General features: G+C 44.3%; 1 protein-coding gene across 1 annotated transcript in view; it reads right to left on the reverse strand.

Moving 5' to 3' along the window:
- Positions 1-1,596: 1,596 nt before the first annotated feature.
- TG (thyroglobulin) overlaps positions 1,597-17,111 on the reverse strand; it is a 214,543-nt gene continuing 199,028 nt past the window's right edge. Inside the window, exons 46-48 of the mRNA XM_074942893.1 lie at positions 5,630-5,770; positions 4,614-4,804; positions 1,597-2,121 (exon numbers count right to left, since the gene is read on the reverse strand). Coding sequence (XP_074798994.1) covers positions 2,000-2,121; positions 4,614-4,804; positions 5,630-5,770 — 454 coding nt within the window. The 3' untranslated portion in view covers positions 1,597-1,999. The remainder of the gene's footprint in view (positions 2,122-4,613; positions 4,805-5,629; positions 5,771-17,111) is intronic.

Genomic DNA, 17,111 nt, shown 5'->3' on the forward strand with positions numbered 1-17,111 from the left:
ACGGGATTTCACTGAAGGGAACCCTGTGTGGTCTTTGCCTAAAGCTGAGAACTCACTGGTTGCTATGGTTACTCTCAGATGTATGTACAGAAATCCTTTTACAAGTTAAGTAACATGTAGAACATGGTGTTCCAAAGCTCCTAAAAGTGAAACTGATCTCCAAGGGCGTGGTGGTTCTCAGAGCTAGCGCAGTCCAGAGTTAGAACAACTGACATCTTTCGACCCGGCCTAGCTGAGGGTTGACAGCCTAGACAAAGGACAGGCTTGGACCTTTACAAAGCACAAAAGATCCCAAGACAAAGATCTTAGATAGGGCGACCACAGGGGTGAACTGAAGTTAACACAACACCCAGGTTATGAAGAGAGACAAAAAGTCTTGAACTGTATAATAGGAGTAAGGGCACAAGACAGCACCCATTATGGCGGCAACACTCTTCCAGAGGGAATGTTTCAAAGAAAGTGGATCTCAGCTCTCTCTGCTGGACAAGCGATGTATGGACTGACCACTGGGTGAGAAATACCTTATCAGACAGGAAAGAGATTTGTTCATATGTGTAAGCTCTAGACTGTGTTTGATATTTCTTACATGTATAAGATATGTTTCCAATCCTTCTACTTGCTTCTATTTTTTAATCTTTGTCAATGGCATGTGGCCCATCTGTGACTGCTAGCAACAAATATCCCCAATGGCCAGTGATGGGACACTAGAAGGGGAGGGCTCTGAGTTACTACAGAGAATTCTGTCCCAGGTGTCTGGCTGGTGGGTCTTGCCCACATGCTCAGGGTCCAACTGACCGCCATATTTGGGGTCAGGAAGGAATTTTGCCCCAGGTCAGATTGGTGAGACCCTGGGGATTTTTCACCTTCCTCTGCAGCATGAGGCACGGGGTCACTTACAGGTTTAAATTAGAGTAAATGGTGGATTCTCTGACTTGAAGTCTTTAAATCATGATCTGAGGACTTCAGTAACTCAACCAGCAATTAGGGGTCTATTACAGGAGTGGGTGGGTGAGATTCTGTGACCTGCAATGTGCAGCAGGTCAGACTAGATGATTATGATGGTCCCTTCTGACCTTAACAAGAGATAAATTTCTATGTGTTTTTTCTAAAGGAACAACAAAGTGCTGTGTGAACTGAGGTGAACCTCGTGAACTGGGAGGCATGGCTTCCATGGAGGCAGGAAATGTGTATGCACTATGAAGTCAAGGGACCAGTCTCTTGAGCATACAAAGTGGGATGTACAGACAGGTTGGGACTTGTAACCTGCGGCCAGAGCGTAACTCTGGGAGCTAACTCTCTCCGTAGATTTAGCAACAGGTTACCTCTGCTCTGCCCCAAGGAGTTACTTAGGCAGCCTAAGGGTTGGTGTGTGCAAATTGCTGGCCTGTAGAGGGAAAGGGCAGGGCTTGCTGAGACCAGAGTGAGCTGCTCATGTTGCCAGCAGCCAGTGGCTTTGGGCGAGTTTCCCCCGGTGAGCATGGATAAGGCTCCTTCGCACTGTAAGAGGTGGTAGCAATTCACCCTGTACCCCTTGGTGACCCCAAAGGGACACAGATACCCAGTCGGTTTGTCTATTTTGCAGAGACTTCTTGGTGCTTCAGTATAAATGCTGACCTTGTACATGGCACTGCTACCAGCATTGCATCCTCCATTAGGTTTCCTTTCATTGACTAAGTGACTTTTTTAGGGTTGCAAGTAACAAATTCTGACTTTTAGGGTTTGGGTTTTTTGGTTTTTTTTTTTTTTTTTTGCAGTTTTATTGCACACTTACATCATAAAATACAGTTTCTTTTGGCCTAACATTATTGCTGACAGACTACTTTGCTGTGTGTCACTTAATAACACACATATATTTACACTGAATGTTGCTGTATCTAACTTATGCTTTCATGCTCGGAAAGATATTGCAGAAATGGAAGCAACTGTGCCTGTGTGCTGTGACACTGTCACACAGATGTACAATGACATGATTAACCAATCTAAAATGCAGTGTGACATTCTATTTGCTGTAAGCCGCCTTGTCTTCCACTGACTGGCTCTGTGGGTCTTCAGAATTAAACGCTGCACCTGGTTCTTCACTGGGACTGCTTTCCATGGATTGCGCTCCAATAGCTGTTCTGCCTGAAACCACAATATAAACAGGATTAAAATAAATGGAATATTTTTTCATCGAGGCAGCATTTAAACACAGCGGGCTAAGAGCAATATGCTTCGTCGACGACATTTTAATAACAACATTTTTATACAGATGTAAACCTCTCAGTCAGCTAATTTGCATTTAGCAGCCCACACACAGACTGCATTGCAGAAATTACAGATTCTTTAATGATAAAAATTAATTATCAAGGTGTTAACATGCTTTAAGTAACTGTCACTGGAACGTAAACCTTCATTTGCAGTAATTCTGTGGTGCAGTCTTGACCCTCCTGCGTCGGAAGTGGAGGTTGCCGCACGAAGATTATAAAAAGTTGTTTTTGCTTCCTGCTATTGATGTTTAAACCAATTGATTCTACACACTAATCATCCCGGTGAAAAAACAAGTTCCTCCTGAAGCTCCTTTGAGCCTGGCCTACCAGACTGTAAATTCATTTCCCTTTCCTTCCAGAATCTCACACATCTCAAAACATTCTGGGGCATCTATAGTCTTCCCATTATACCTTTTAGATACAGTGTTTCATTCATGTCCTATACTAAGTCAGCTTCTGTCGCAGTTTTCCTTTCTGGGGGGGGGCGGGGTGGGGAAGGTCCACGCTTGAATTTCATACGGGGCGACTGCATGATTGGACCTGCAATTTCCTGAATTGTAATAAATATCCAGTACTAGTTTTTCTAGCTTCCATTCACTGTAGCCTTAGAGCCCCCAAATCTACCTGTTGTGCAGGAGGGAGAGCAGGATCATAGTGTTATTCAATGGAATGGACCCTGTCATGCAGATGGAATTTGAAGCCCTTGCAACTATCTCTGGATACCCACAAACATTCCATGGCTTTTGTTTGCGGTTAATTTCAAGTTGGTAACATGGACACTGGAAAAAGCCATCTAGCACTTTCCATTACACGTCTCACTTTTGGTTTTGGTGAACCCCAAGCAAACCCATGGGAGCAATCATGAACCTGAACACAAAATATATGTGTGGGCTCACTATGAAATTCAACCCTGAAAACTCCATTGGTTGAAATTCAAATTCTGTGATCTGCCTGACCCCATTTGAACTGTTCCCTACATACACAGTTTGCAAACCAGTTTCAAACCAAACGTGGAAGCGTTCATACAGCTTTGGTTACAAGTCATTTACAATGAAACAGACCCAGACTTTTCTCAATATGCTGCCAATGGCAATGCTAGTAATGAAATAATCCTTTGCACTATTTATAGAAGGAGTGTCAAAAAATTATCTTCAAGTAAAGATAATAAGACATTTATTCCAAATATATGCTAACTACAAACAGTATGTTTCATTGCCCAGTGCTATGGTCTGGGTGACATAATGAAACACCTATTTCAAGGTGGAGAACTTTTTATATTATTTCAGATTTATTTCATGGAAGTAAAATTACAGAGAGCAGCTCAGCGGTGTGTATGTTCAGCCATTTCTAACCCAGTCATGAATAACTTTAAATACATGCAACTACAACGCTTCAACTGATTCTGTATGCTGGAGGCTTGATTCTAGAAGGTGCTGAGCACTGACTTCAATGGGAGATGGGAACACCTGACAGGAGCACTCAGCGTCTTGCAGGATCAAGCTCTAGATATTGCTGAAGAAACACTGATTACTGCTAATTTGGTATTTCTAGGATACACCATTTCGGGGGGGCAGTTAAAGTAGCAAAGCAGCATGAAAAGTGTTCTACAAGCTAATTACACCCTATTTTTTGGTATATGGTCGCCTGTGGCCAATGATTTGGCCAATTCACCTCCAGTTTGGCCAAAAAAACCAGTGTTCTCTCCCTCTAGACCACACAAGTGAAATTTGAAGGAGAAAGGACTCTGATTTGGAGATTTTGGAAGGAGTTAGGCAGCCAAAATTGGATTTAGAATGGAAGCCTGGTTACAACCTTAACTACAGAGAGGTTACCCCACACTCCTACCTTCCCCCACCTATCTTTGCATCCGCCCACATATATGACCCTCATCACTGTAGTATCTGAACATCTCCCATTAGTTAAAAGATGGGGATATTCCATACCTGGGCATCACTAGCTTTCACGTTTCACTTTCACAACGCACCCAGCAATGGTTGCACAGAGGGCTCTGCTATGTTTTCCCTGATCAACGTGGACAAGAATTTTTTTTCTTGTAACTATTATAATAAACCTTTATTGTAGACCACATGACAGGAGACGGGGGACAACGTGCTTAATGCAGTTGTTGTTGACATGGTTTCAACTTTAGTCCCTATTCCGCAGTCTCAAGAAAAGTTTTAAAAATCAGTTTAAAGAAAGAAATTATCCCATTACCACATCTATCAGCACAACCACGTTAGCACAGGCAATCTGTGAAAACTATATGCTAGCACAAAGGGAATTATGGTGTAGATAGGGCCATAGCAAGGACAGGACTTTAAACAGAGGCTCCAAGCCCTATTAAGTGACAGAATATTATCTACTTACTTGTAGAAACTTTGAGAGTTTTGATATAATCAGACCAGAAGGAACATTCTGCTCTTTTCAGTCCTTTATGATTTGGCAAGGAAACAGTGAATTCCTTATAGTTATCACCATTAGCGTGTGACAGGAACATGGGCCATGGGGACACAGCTCCAGTTAATTTTCTTGAGAAGTTATGAGGATAGTTTGGATTCCTGAATGAAGAAATAGAAAAGATTATTAGAAAACAATGGCATAAACATCACCAGTTTATAATCTGGACAGTGTATAATGGGGATTGGCTGGCTCAAGGGACTGGAGCTTTTCACCTCTGGGACACTGAGTCAAATTCAAGCCTGGTTAGCAAAAATGTTAGGCATGATCATCTGGTGATCTCTGATCCATTTGTACTGGACAAGCCATTCATCACACAAACACCATCACGGCTAGCATGTTCACTGGCCACCTCAGCAGGCTTCAGACTCAAGACAATCCTCTGAAACTCTCAAAAGGGGCACAGCAAGTTGCAGTTTCCAAGTGGAGACCCCACACAAGCATCTCACTAATATTTCTCACTCCCAGAAATGGGCCCACCTGACTAGTGCAGAGAAATATTCACGGGGCAGTGTGACAAAGCTTGCACAGCTACTTCTTGTGCTTCTGAAAAAGGACTCCAGGCCAAAATGACCCTTGTGGTCCCTTCTAACCCTATGGTGCTATAGTCAGACGTAGCTGCCTAAAGTTAAACTCCTAAAACTGGATTTAGTCACCGGTTGCTCCTATTTATTTCAATGGAATTTGTGCGTGCTCAACACAGCTAAAAGTTAGGCTATTTTTATGTAGGTGACTGACTATTTTAGGCATCCAGGTTTGGCCACAGCCTTCTAACACTACTGGCCAAAGTCTTACACATCTATATAGATCCTACTCCTGTGACTGGAGACTCTTTGAATAAGGGCAGAATCGGACCCTAAATTTGCTTTTTAATATATACCCCCCCACACAAGATAGTAGATAATACTTTAAAGTCACTCACTTACCCAGATTTTATGAAGTTGCCTATATACTGCATTATTTTTAAGGAAAGGCTCTTTTCTTCCAGAGTAAATTGTTCTTCATACTGTGGGTGGAATGGCAGCCCAAAGGCATACTGAACATCAGGCAAGAGCTCCAGGCCTGAACTGAAAAATACACATACAAAAAAAGTAATGACCCACCCCACATCCATTAACTTGGGGGGTGGGGGTGGGAGGCAGAATAAAAAAATTAAAATTAATCATCATATTAAATTTTTCAGTCATTTAAAAAAAATTAAGCTAGAGCGTTCAACTCTTCTGCTCCCCCCCAGCTACGCTACCCCGCCCCTAGGAGCTAGAGGGACCTGCCGGATGCTTCCCGGGAGCCGCCCCAGGTAAGCACCGCCAGGACTCCCCACCTCGCGCCCCGGCAGGTCCCTCTAGCTCTTAGGGGCTGGGTGGGGTGGGCACCCACTACGGTGGCCCACAAGACCCTCCTGCCCAGTTCTGGGGGCAGTCAGAGGACAGGGGTGGATGGGGCATGGGTCCCGGGGGGGGCCTCAAGGAACACGGGGGGTTGGATGGGGCAGGAGTCCCAAGAGGCGGGGCAGGAGTCCCGGGGGATGGGGGTTGGCCACGATCCCCTCGTGGGGGGAAGAGGGAACCGGTTGTTAAGATTTTGGCAGCTCATCACTGGTGACATGGATTGTGGCATTAATGATGGAAGAATAAATCTCCGTTTATTTCAGAGACATGGGATGAAATCTTGGTCCTACTGAAGTCAATGGGAGTTTTGCTTTTGATTTCAGCAGAGCCAGGATTCCACCCGTTAATCTTTGGATTCCAATACAGTTTCTTTGTGGGGAACCTGGGGTGTAAATCTACCTTGCACTAGCCTGCCTGTCGCACAGTAACTAGAGCTTGATGCCACGCACTAAACAGTTCCCTAGTACACTTTGATCTACTTCCATCTCAAAGCGGGGTCAAAGTGCCCTACTAGGGAACTGTTAGTGCTGGAAGCAGGGTCCACATGTCCAGTTAACATGCAGCAGGCTAGTGTGAGGTAGCTGTGCATCCCAGATTGCTGTGCGCTGTTTGTGTAGACAAGCCTGGAGATGTTTATGCAAATTTCTTTTAAACATAGTTTTATTCTAGTTTCTTGGGGGGAAGGGGGAGAAGTTGGTCCCTGCAGCCAACTTCTCCTTGAATTCTGAGTGGTAGCCCAGCAAACATGCCGTAGATTCCATTGTCGGTCAGATTAGGCTTCTGCAACTCTCTTTTACTGCAGTGGAATGATTCCTGCATGCAACCCGGAGTGTTCCAGCAGGGACAGAACTCTGGGCAGGCAGGATGATGCCAGACTTCCAGGACCTAATAGTTTGGGATATGTTATAGTATATCAGGACACCAACCAAAATAGGTTGCTCAGCAGAAGTAATCTTCCAGTAAAGAGGTAACAGAACTGTGCTCAACACAGAACTGTGGGTCACAAATCAGAGATGTCGTTTTCCGTACCCCTTACTCTGTCTTGGTCAAATATTGATAACATTAAGGCAGTCTGCAGCAATGGGCTTTGGAGCAAGGCTGGGATGAATAAAACCTAGAGCCACTCAGCAAGATTCTGTCTGTGAGTGGCTGCACAAGGTTGCTATCAAAAGCAGTAGCTGGGTACACAACTGAAACTATTTATGGACATAAAGTGCTGCAGTATTGGTAAATCCCAGATGCTGCCTCCCCTGGAACAAGGCTTGCATTACAAAACTCCCTAGGCAGGCAGACTGAATGGAAGATGACTCTTTTATAAGTCAGGGTCAGAGGGAAGGTGGTGCTCCTCTGTCTCCAAATTCTCTATTTCAAAAAACATCCACGCATCCTATTAAATGAAACACATCTTTGCTCTTATTTTCCTTAGTTCTATCATAAAACCGCAGTAATACTTTGCATCTGGAAATGGAATTTTTTACAGATTTTTCACTAGAAAAGTAGGTCCGATACTGGAGTAAAGCATATTTTTCTTCTCCAAATGTTTATAAAGGATTAAGCAAGAGGAGAGTTTAATAATTCTGCTTTAAGAATAACTTGCTTGGCCTTCTACATTTATAGCAATTTTTGGCATCAGTGCTGTGGTCAAAGTAGCAGGTACTTAAAGGAGCCATTATGTTTAAGAAAAAGAGTCGGTCTGGAATATAATGGCATGATGAGGTAGTTAAGGGACAAATTCATCCATTTATTGGAGTTACTCCAGGGATGAAATCGTCTCTCAACAGAAAACAGGCGGGTTGTTAGCCAAGGCCTCTCGCACAATGAGATCATGTTCTCTGCACTAGTAGTCACAGATATGGAGTTAGTTAGGTTCATAGCAGTATGTTTAGCAAACTCTTAAACTGAGATCGAAGTAGGATTTTGTTTATTGTTCTTGTCTGACAGTACTGCACGTTGGCCAGTGGGTGTCCGTAGTAAGAGGACAGAGAAGAAAAGACAATACTGACGGGGAGGGAAGAAGGGAGTGTGTCCCCCCCAGATGACCAGGCAGCAAATATCTGGGAAACTTTTCTCTTCCATGGGTAAAAATCTTCCCAAAGCGTTTGTATTGCCACTCATCACCACTGTATCTGAGTGCAGAGCACTAGAGATTGCTAGGAGCTGTAAAGCGCTTGGAGATTGTGGTTGACCTGGGGCCAGCAGGAGCTCTGAACAGACAGGAAACCAGCAGCTAAGGGAAGTCAGCTGAAGCAGCCACTGACTCCCTTTGCAGAACAAGTGAAGTGGGAAGCTGAGGGTTCAGAGCTGAGTGACTGTAAAATAACCTGTCTGTAGTGTCCCTGTAATAAATTCATTAGTTCTTTCGGGAAGTATTTCTTTGCTGTCACTTCCCTTGCAACGCTCCCTCTTTTCCAGAGGGCTCCCCACATTAGCTTTTAACTGGCCCGCTTCCATCCTGATTCTAAGTGGGGAGGTTCAGAGCCCAGTGGAGGGTGATTTAGCGGGTGTCTTTATAGGACATTTTGATGAAAGGACACACTGTAAAGAGCGGTAGCCGTGTTAGTCTGTATCAGCAAAAACAATGAGGACTCGTTGTTTCTACTGTAAAGAGCAACAGCAACTGAGACTTTTAAACAATATTTTTTTAGATGCAGACATTCAAATTAAAATATATCCCCCTCCAAACTACTGTTCATAAAACAGCACCATCTAAAGAAACCTCTTTTAAAGCAATAAATCAGTTATATGAATAAACCTCTGATGAAGAGAGTCAATTGTAACGATATACGTAATGAGTGAAATCCTGGTTCTATTGAAGTCATGGGAGCTTTGCCAATGGGAACAGGCCCAGGATTTCACCCAATAATATTACTATAGCACTTTACATTCAAGGATCTCAAAGCGTTTTCCAAACATGAATCGACTCAGCCTGATAACTCTCTTATGAGAAAGCGTATCTGCTTTACAGATTGCTAAACTGAGCCACAGAGAAGCTAAGGGCTGTATTGTACTACCTGTATTGAACTGTACCTTGCTCAATACTTGATTTCAATGGGAGAACTCACAGAGAAGGCCACTACTCAATATATGTAAAGCCAGGTGGCACAGTCTGGCACTAAGAGACTTCCCCAAGGTCAACCAGTAATTCAGGAGTGGAACTGGTTGGGGATTTTTCAGTTAAATATTTTTCATCTGAAAATGCCCATTGACTCCAAAATGTATTGGCATTGACAAAACTGTCCTTGAATCCAGAATGGAATTTCTGGAGAGAGAGAGAGAGAGAGAGCCCCCCAGAATAGCCTGGGGGTAAGGACTTGAACAGGGCCGTCCCTACCTATTCTGGGGCCCTACGCAGCCGTCCCGCGGGGTGGGGTGGGGTATGGGTCCCCAGGCCTCCGCAGAGGCAGGTGGGGGCAGGGCTGGCTTGGGAGACAGAGGGGAACTGCTCCCCAGCACTCACCAGTGGCACAGCTGGGGCCGGGCCACTGCACTTCCTGCCGCCGGTGAGTGCAGGCCCAGCCCTGGGGCAGTCCTCAGAGGAGTGGGGGTGGGGCTGTGGCGGAGCAGGGCAGGGGTTTTGGGGAAGGGGCAGAGTGGGGGTGCGGCTGGGGCAGAGCAGGGGTGGGAAGAGGTGGGACTGAGGCGGAGCAAGGGCGGGGGCCATGGGCAAGAGGCAGGGCAGGGGCTGGAGCAGCACGCAGCTGCGCAGGGCACCAGGAAAATTGGTGCCCCAAATTTCTTGGTGCCCTACGCAGCTGCGTACTTTGCGTATGGGTAGGGACGGCCCTGGACTTGAAGCTAGATCTCTCACATCACAGGTGAGTGTACTAATCACTGCATTAGGGCGTATTCAGGGATGGGGATCTCAGTCTCTCGCAAATGCTGAAAAGTCTAATTTTCATTCTCCCGTGTGGAACAAAAACAAATGTCAAAACTTCAGAACTATTCATGAAGTAGAGTTCTTGTTTTCTGTCCAGCCCTACTCAGGGCACACAATTAGAACAGGAGAGTGTGATGCGACAGACCACAATAGGTTCCTTGAGCAGGATCTTAGCTACACATACAGCTGTTGTTGCCCATTCAAATTCTGACTCATTCTGTATTATTTCCCCTTAGCAGATATGCAGATAATTCTGAACTTTATCCATGTCCTGTATCTAGTTCATTATTTCACCCTAGACATTCATTTTTGTATTGTACAGTGGTTTGAATTTTAGATGAATGATGGACTCTGAAATGGAACCCTTCTCTTTTGTTCCTCTCCATCAAATGTTCCTTAACCCCATGATCTAACAATTTGAGCTAATCTTACATCATTCGGAGTCACATATTCTTCTACTTTTCAGTTGGTTTTGTGAATTTTTTTTTGGTTTCTCCGTCAGACAAAGATATAATCCAACATAAATCAATGTTGCAATTCAAAGGCAATAAATTGTAAACTATTTTGCAATCATGCTAAAGTTGAAAATAACAAGATAACCATAATTCTTTAGTGAGAACTACTGACAAACCATGGAAATAACCAGATGAACTAAACCTAGGTCAGCAGCAAACTCACCAAAAGGATGTTTATTTGCAAAATGTCTTTCTGACTGCATTGAACAAGGATGATTAATATCGTCCTCCTTGAAAGGCAGAGATAACTATTAACAGGATAGACTTAGAATTGTCTAAGCTGTATGACTCAGAACAGGACAGACATGTCTAGCCATATGTTTCCATTCTGTTTTGTGCTATTAAATTCTTATTGATAACTACACAATGGGAACAAATATATGGGGATTTAAACCGGGGGCAAGGGTGGGGAGTGCCACAGCTCAGATAACGTGTGGATGGAATTTAGTTGATATCCTCTCCCCAAAATTCATGCCGTCTTAATCCATGTGAAGAGCTCTTCCCAAATTTCCTGATATGGTACTAAGTAACTTATAGGCAACAAAAGTCCCCTGCTTCCCAAGCTATGTTGTTTTGAACCTTGCTCTTTTGGGTAGTGAGCATGGTAGGACCTGGGTGGGGGAAATGCAAAGCAATGATAGAGTCTGATGAGATGTTTGAGGCAAACATGGAATAGCAGCTGATTTGGAGAAGCTTAGATCTTCAACCCTGCCTTGGTTTTGGTTGCAGACATTGAGCAAAATCCTGCAATGCCGTGTGGTACCAAGCCAGACCTATGCATATCCCAGTGGGCAGTGCCACCATGACAACTACTAAAAGAGGTGACAGACTGTGAAGGCTGGCCTCTCTTGGTAAATTAGATCAACTCATCTATGTCACTCCGGGGTGGGAAAAATTCACACCCCTGAGCCACATAGTTAAGCCAACCTAACCCACAGTGTAGACAGCATTAGGTCGATGGAAGAATTTTTTCATTGTCCTAGGTACCACCTCTTGGGGGGATAGATTAACTACAGCGATGGGAGAACCCCTCTGGTCAGCATGTCTACAAAGAAGCACCACAGCAGTGCAGCTGCAGCACTAGAGTGTGCCACTGTCGCATTCTAAGTTTGCTTTCCACAACCAAATCTCTGTACAATTTTTCATGAGTGATTTATCCGAGTATTCGGATTCTAATATCTAAACTGGATTGTTAAATCTATTCACCTACATTTGGGTTATTGCTGATTGTGTACGCTATGTATCGTATGCCTTTTAGAAAACTAATGTTGTATTTGTGGATAATCTAAGCACTATACCCAGATGTACAGACACTCTTTTCCCAACCTGTGTATTGTATAACTTTTTTTTAACATTAGCTTTAATAACATATAGCATTAGCCTCAGTGGATTTACCTGCCAGCCTTGCAATCTTAGCTGGGGATCTGAGCGTCAAGCTATGTTCTTTTCTCCTCTTGGATCATCACCAGTCATGAACGTTCTGCAGGCCAAATTATTCCCTACATGGCATGTGTGCAGACTTATTTGCATATGTGCAACTGGACCTCTAACTGGAATGTAGTAAACAATGCTGTTGATGCACAAGAAGAAATAGAACCCTGCACTGTTTCTTGGCTGTGGTGGGGCTAACAGGAGTAAAGCAATGTACTAAGATTTATACTAGTCATTAGATGTGGACTGCAGTAGATCTGGGGATTGAAAAAGTATCATTTTTACATAATCCTTTGTAACAGAAGAACTGAATTTTAAGTGACTTTGCCCCAGGCTACAGAAGGAGTCAGCGTCAGTGTCAGAGCTGAGAAACAGAATTCAGAGTTCCTGGTGCCCAGCTTCATGCTAAAGGCACTAGATTCTATGTGATTAGAAAAGAATCACGGGTTATTTATGGTTAGAAGGTAACATTTTCAGACTGATTTGACAGAACAACATGGGTGAAATCTAGGCCTCGATGAGATCAACAACAAAACTCCCAGTGACGTTAATGAAGCCAGCTGTATAGCTGAAGAATATGATTCCAAATTTCATTTATACATAATGGATCACACATTTGCACAATCTTTTGGCCCTTTGAAAATCAGATCAAATGGTACAAATGCAGAATTCTTTTCTCAAGTATCGGAAATGATAAATTCACTTCTTTGTATAGACTTCTAAATTCCCTTTGAATGAATACTGATAGATTTACAGAGAAAGAATCAGTGTCTGGTGATGACCCTGGCAGCAGCAATCTAAATCAATCTTATAGAAAAGGAGCAATCTTCCAGCACTTTAAGCATTTTGCTTGTATTTCTATGTTCATCCTTATGACTAGCAAAAAAATAAAACCAAACCACCTAGTGAAAAAGATACTAGTTGGCTGTAGACAAAGAAGAAAAAAAAAGCTAAACATTTATAGCAGCGTAATGGGCCAAATTAATCCCAGGTGTGATCTCATAGCCTCCAGGGATACATTTGGCTCCTTGTGTCTCCACATATTACATAATCCTTTCAGACAAGTGGTAGAATACATAAAAGAGAAAAAAACATTTCTCTTGGTTTCTTTAAGGAAAATCGGAACATACGGAAAAAACTTACAGGAATGACCATTCCTACTGGCATAAAACTGTCACCCTTGTATTAAACAGGCCCAAGTGAATACATTTGAATTGCAAGAATATCCTGACCTTTCTTGTGTATTTTCCTATGATTCAATCACTATATACGATTTACTTCTAATATATAAAGTTTTCAACTATACAGTAGGGATGTACAAATTGAATCAAACAGATGTTAGCTAATGGAAACAGGTTTCAGAGTAACAGCCGTGTTAGTCTGTATTCGTAAAAAGAAAAAAGAAAAGGAGTACTTGTGGCACCTTAGAGACTAACCAGTTTATTTGAGCATGAGCTTTCGTGAGCTACAGCTCACTTCATCGGATGCATAGCATATCGTGGAAACTGCAGAAGACATTATATACACACAGAGACCATGAAACAAAACTGCTGTTACCAGCAGGAGAGTGGGGTGGGAGGAAGTTTTGTTTCATGGTCTCTGTGTGTATATAATGTCTTCTGCAGTTTCCACGATATGCTATGCATCCGATGAAGTGAGCTGTAGCTCACGAAAGCTCATGCTCAAATAAACTGGTTAGTCTCTAAGGTGCCACAAGTACTCCTTTTCTTTTTTCTTTTTACTAATGGAAACAGTGATCCAAGTCAAGAATGTGAATGTTTACGTTATTAGCTTTTTAATTCCAGAATGGGCCATTGTGATCATCTAGTCTAAACTGCTGCATAACATAGGCCATGGAATTTTATCCAGTAATTCCTGCATTAAACCCAATAAAACGTGGTTCATCTAGAGAATGTATTTAAAAAGACATCCATTCAGGTCAAGCATGCTCATGGCAACTGACAGAGACTCTGAGGGCCAGAGCTCCAATAAAGGGCTAGGAAGATGGATGCATTTTATGCAATCCAAAATGTGGATTCCAAATGCCAGACTGCACATATGGAAACTGAATGCTTGAAGACTTGGGACTTTGGTTGACGTGTGCAGTTTCAAAGGATACTTTTGCATTTTTTGGTCCCCCAAGACTTTTAGCTTGGTGTTGCTGTGACACTAGATTGCTGCTGTCTTCCCTGTCCATCAGTATGGCCCTACCAAATTCATGGCTGTGAAAAATGCACCACAGACTGTGAACTCTGGTCTCCCCCATGAAATCTGGCTCTTGGGGGGAGGAGGGAGTTGTGGGATTGCAATCCTTACTTCAGTGCTGGTGCTGCCTTCTGAGCTGGGCAGTTGGAGAGCAGAGGCTGCTGGCCGGGAGCCCAGCTCTGAAGGCAGTTCCATCGCCAGCAGCAGTGCAGAAGTGAGGGTGTCATGGTATGATATTGCCACCCTTACTTCTGCGCCACTGTCAGCAGCAGCTTGCTGGAGCCAGGGGAGGTTCCCAAAGGTGGGACCGTGGAGCCTGGCAGTATGGTAGAAGCCCAACACATGGTAGGAGCCCTCGGCCGGGGTGCCCTGAGCCCTGCCCCTCCCCGGCTCCAGGCCCAGCACTCGTGGGGTTAAAGGTTGTTAAAGGAGCTAAAGGGGCCTTGGGCTGGCTGTGTGTGTGCTGGGGGACCACAGCGCCACCCTTACCACAGCACCATGGGTGGGTGCCCACCCGTAAGGCTGGCCCTGCCGCCTCCAAGTGATGACCCCCCCGTACCATGCCACTCTCACTTCTGTAAAAAGAAAAAAGAAAAGGAGTACTTGTGGCACCTTAGAGACTAACCAGTTTATTTGAGCATGAGCTTTCGTGAGCTACAGCTCACTTCATCGGATGCATAGCATATCGTGGAAACTGCAGAAGACATTATATACACACAGAGACCATGAAACAAAACTTCCTCCCACCCCACTCTCCTGCTGGTAACAGCTTATCTAAAGTGATCATCAAGTAGGGCCATTTCCAGCACAAATCCAGGTTTTCTCACCCTTCCCCGCCCCCACACACACACATACAAACTCACTCTCCTGCTGGTAATAGCCCATCCCTCTTTGAAACCTCTCTTTATAATGCGCATGATAATCAAGGTGGGTCATTTCCAGCACTAATCCAGGTTTTCTCACCCGCCCCCCCCACACACCCCCCTCCAAAAACCACACACACAAACTCACTCTCCTGCTGGCAATAGCTCATCTTACAATGTGCACAGCAATAATCCAAGTTTAACCAGAACGTCTTGGGGGGGGGGTTGTAGGAAAAAAACAAGGGGAGATAGGCTACCTTGCATAATGACTTAGCCACTCCCAGTCTCTATTCAAGCCCAAATTAATAGTATCCAATTTGCAAATGAATTCCAATTCAGCAGTTTCTCGCTGGAGTCTGGATTTGAAGTTTTTTTGCTTTAAGATAGCGACCCTCATGTCTGTGATTGCGTGACCAGAGAGATTGAAGTGTTCTCTGACTGGTTTATGAATGTTATAATTCTTAACATCTGATTTGTGTCCATTTATTCTTTTACGTAGAGACTGTCCAGTTTGACCAATGTACATGGCAGAGGGGCATTGCTGGCACATGATGGCATATATCACATTGGTGGATGTGCAGGTGAACGAGCCTCTGATAGTGTGGCTGATGTTGTTAGGCCCTGTGATGGTGTCCCCTGAATAGATATGTGGGCACAGTTGGCAACGGGCTTTGTTGCAAGGATAGGTTCCTGGGTTAGTGGTTCTGTTGTGTGTATGTGGTTGTTGGTGAGTATTCGCTTCAGGTTGGGGGGCTGTCTGTAGGCAAGGACTGGCCTTTCTCCCAAGATTTGTGAGAGTGTTGGGTCATCCTTCAGGATAGGTTGTAGATCCTTAATAATGCGTTGGAGGGGTTTTAGTTGGGGGCTGAAGGTGACGGCTAGTGGCGTTCTGTTATTTTCTTTGTTAGGCCTGTCCTGTAGTAGGTGACTTCTGGGAACTCTTCTGGCTCTATCAATCTGTTTCTTCACTTCCGTAGGTGGGTATTGTAGTTGTAAGAATGCTTGATAGAGATCTTGTAGGTGTTTGTCTCTGTCTGAGGGGTTGGAGCAAATGCGGTTGTATCGCAGAGCTTGGCTGTAGACGATGGATCGTGTGGTGTGGTCAGGGTGAAAGCTGGAGGCATGTAGGTAGGAATAGCGGTCAGTAGGTTTCCGGTATAGGGTGGCGTTGATGTGACCATCGTTTATTAGCACTGTAGTGTCCAGGAAGTGGATCTCTTGTGTGGACTGGACCAGGCTGAGGTTGATGGTGGGATGGAAATTGTTGAAATCATGGTGGAATTCCTCAAGGGCTTCTTTTCCATGGGTCCAGATGATGAAGATGTCATCAATATAGCGCAAGTAAAGTAGGGGCGTTAGGGGACGAGAGCTGAGGAAGCGTTGTTCTAAATCAGCCATAAAAATGTTGGCATACTGTGGGGCCATGCGGGTACCCATAGCAGTGCCGCTGATCTGAAGGTATACATTGTCCCCAAATGTAAAATAGTTATGGGTAAGGACAAAGTCACAAAGTTCAGCCACCAGGTTAGCTGTGACATTATCGGGGATAGTGTTCTTGATGGCTTGTAGTCCATCTTTGTGTGGAATGTTGGTGTAGAGGGCTTCTACATCCATAGTGGCCAGGATGGTGTTATCAGGAAGATCACCAATGGATTGTAGTTTCCTCAGGAAGTCAGTGGTGTCTCGAAGGTAGCTGGGAGTGCTGGTAGCGTAGGGCCTGAGGAGTGAGTCTACATAGCCGGACAATCCTGCTGTCAGGGTGCCAATGCCTGAGATGATGGGGCGCCCAGGATTTCCAGGTTTATGGATCTTGGGTAGTAGATAGAATATCCCAGGTCAGGGTTCCAGGGGTGTGTCTGTGCGGATTTGATCTTGTGCTTTTTCAGGAAGTTTCTTGAGCAAATGCTGTAGATGCTTTTGGTAACTCTCAGTGGGATCAGAGGGTAATGGCTTGTAGAAAGTGGTGTTGGAGAGCTGCCGAGCAGCCTCTTGTTCATATTCCGACCTATTCATGATGACAACAGCACCTCCTTTGTCAGCCTTTTTGATTATGATGTCAGAGTTGTTTCTGAGGCTGTGGATGGCATTGTGTTCTGCACGGCTGAGGTTATGGGGCAAGTGATGCTGCT

This window comes from Natator depressus, chromosome 2, assembly GCF_965152275.1.
Source record: "Natator depressus isolate rNatDep1 chromosome 2, rNatDep2.hap1, whole genome shotgun sequence".
In the NCBI taxonomy this organism is placed as follows: Eukaryota; Metazoa; Chordata; order Testudines; family Cheloniidae; genus Natator; species Natator depressus.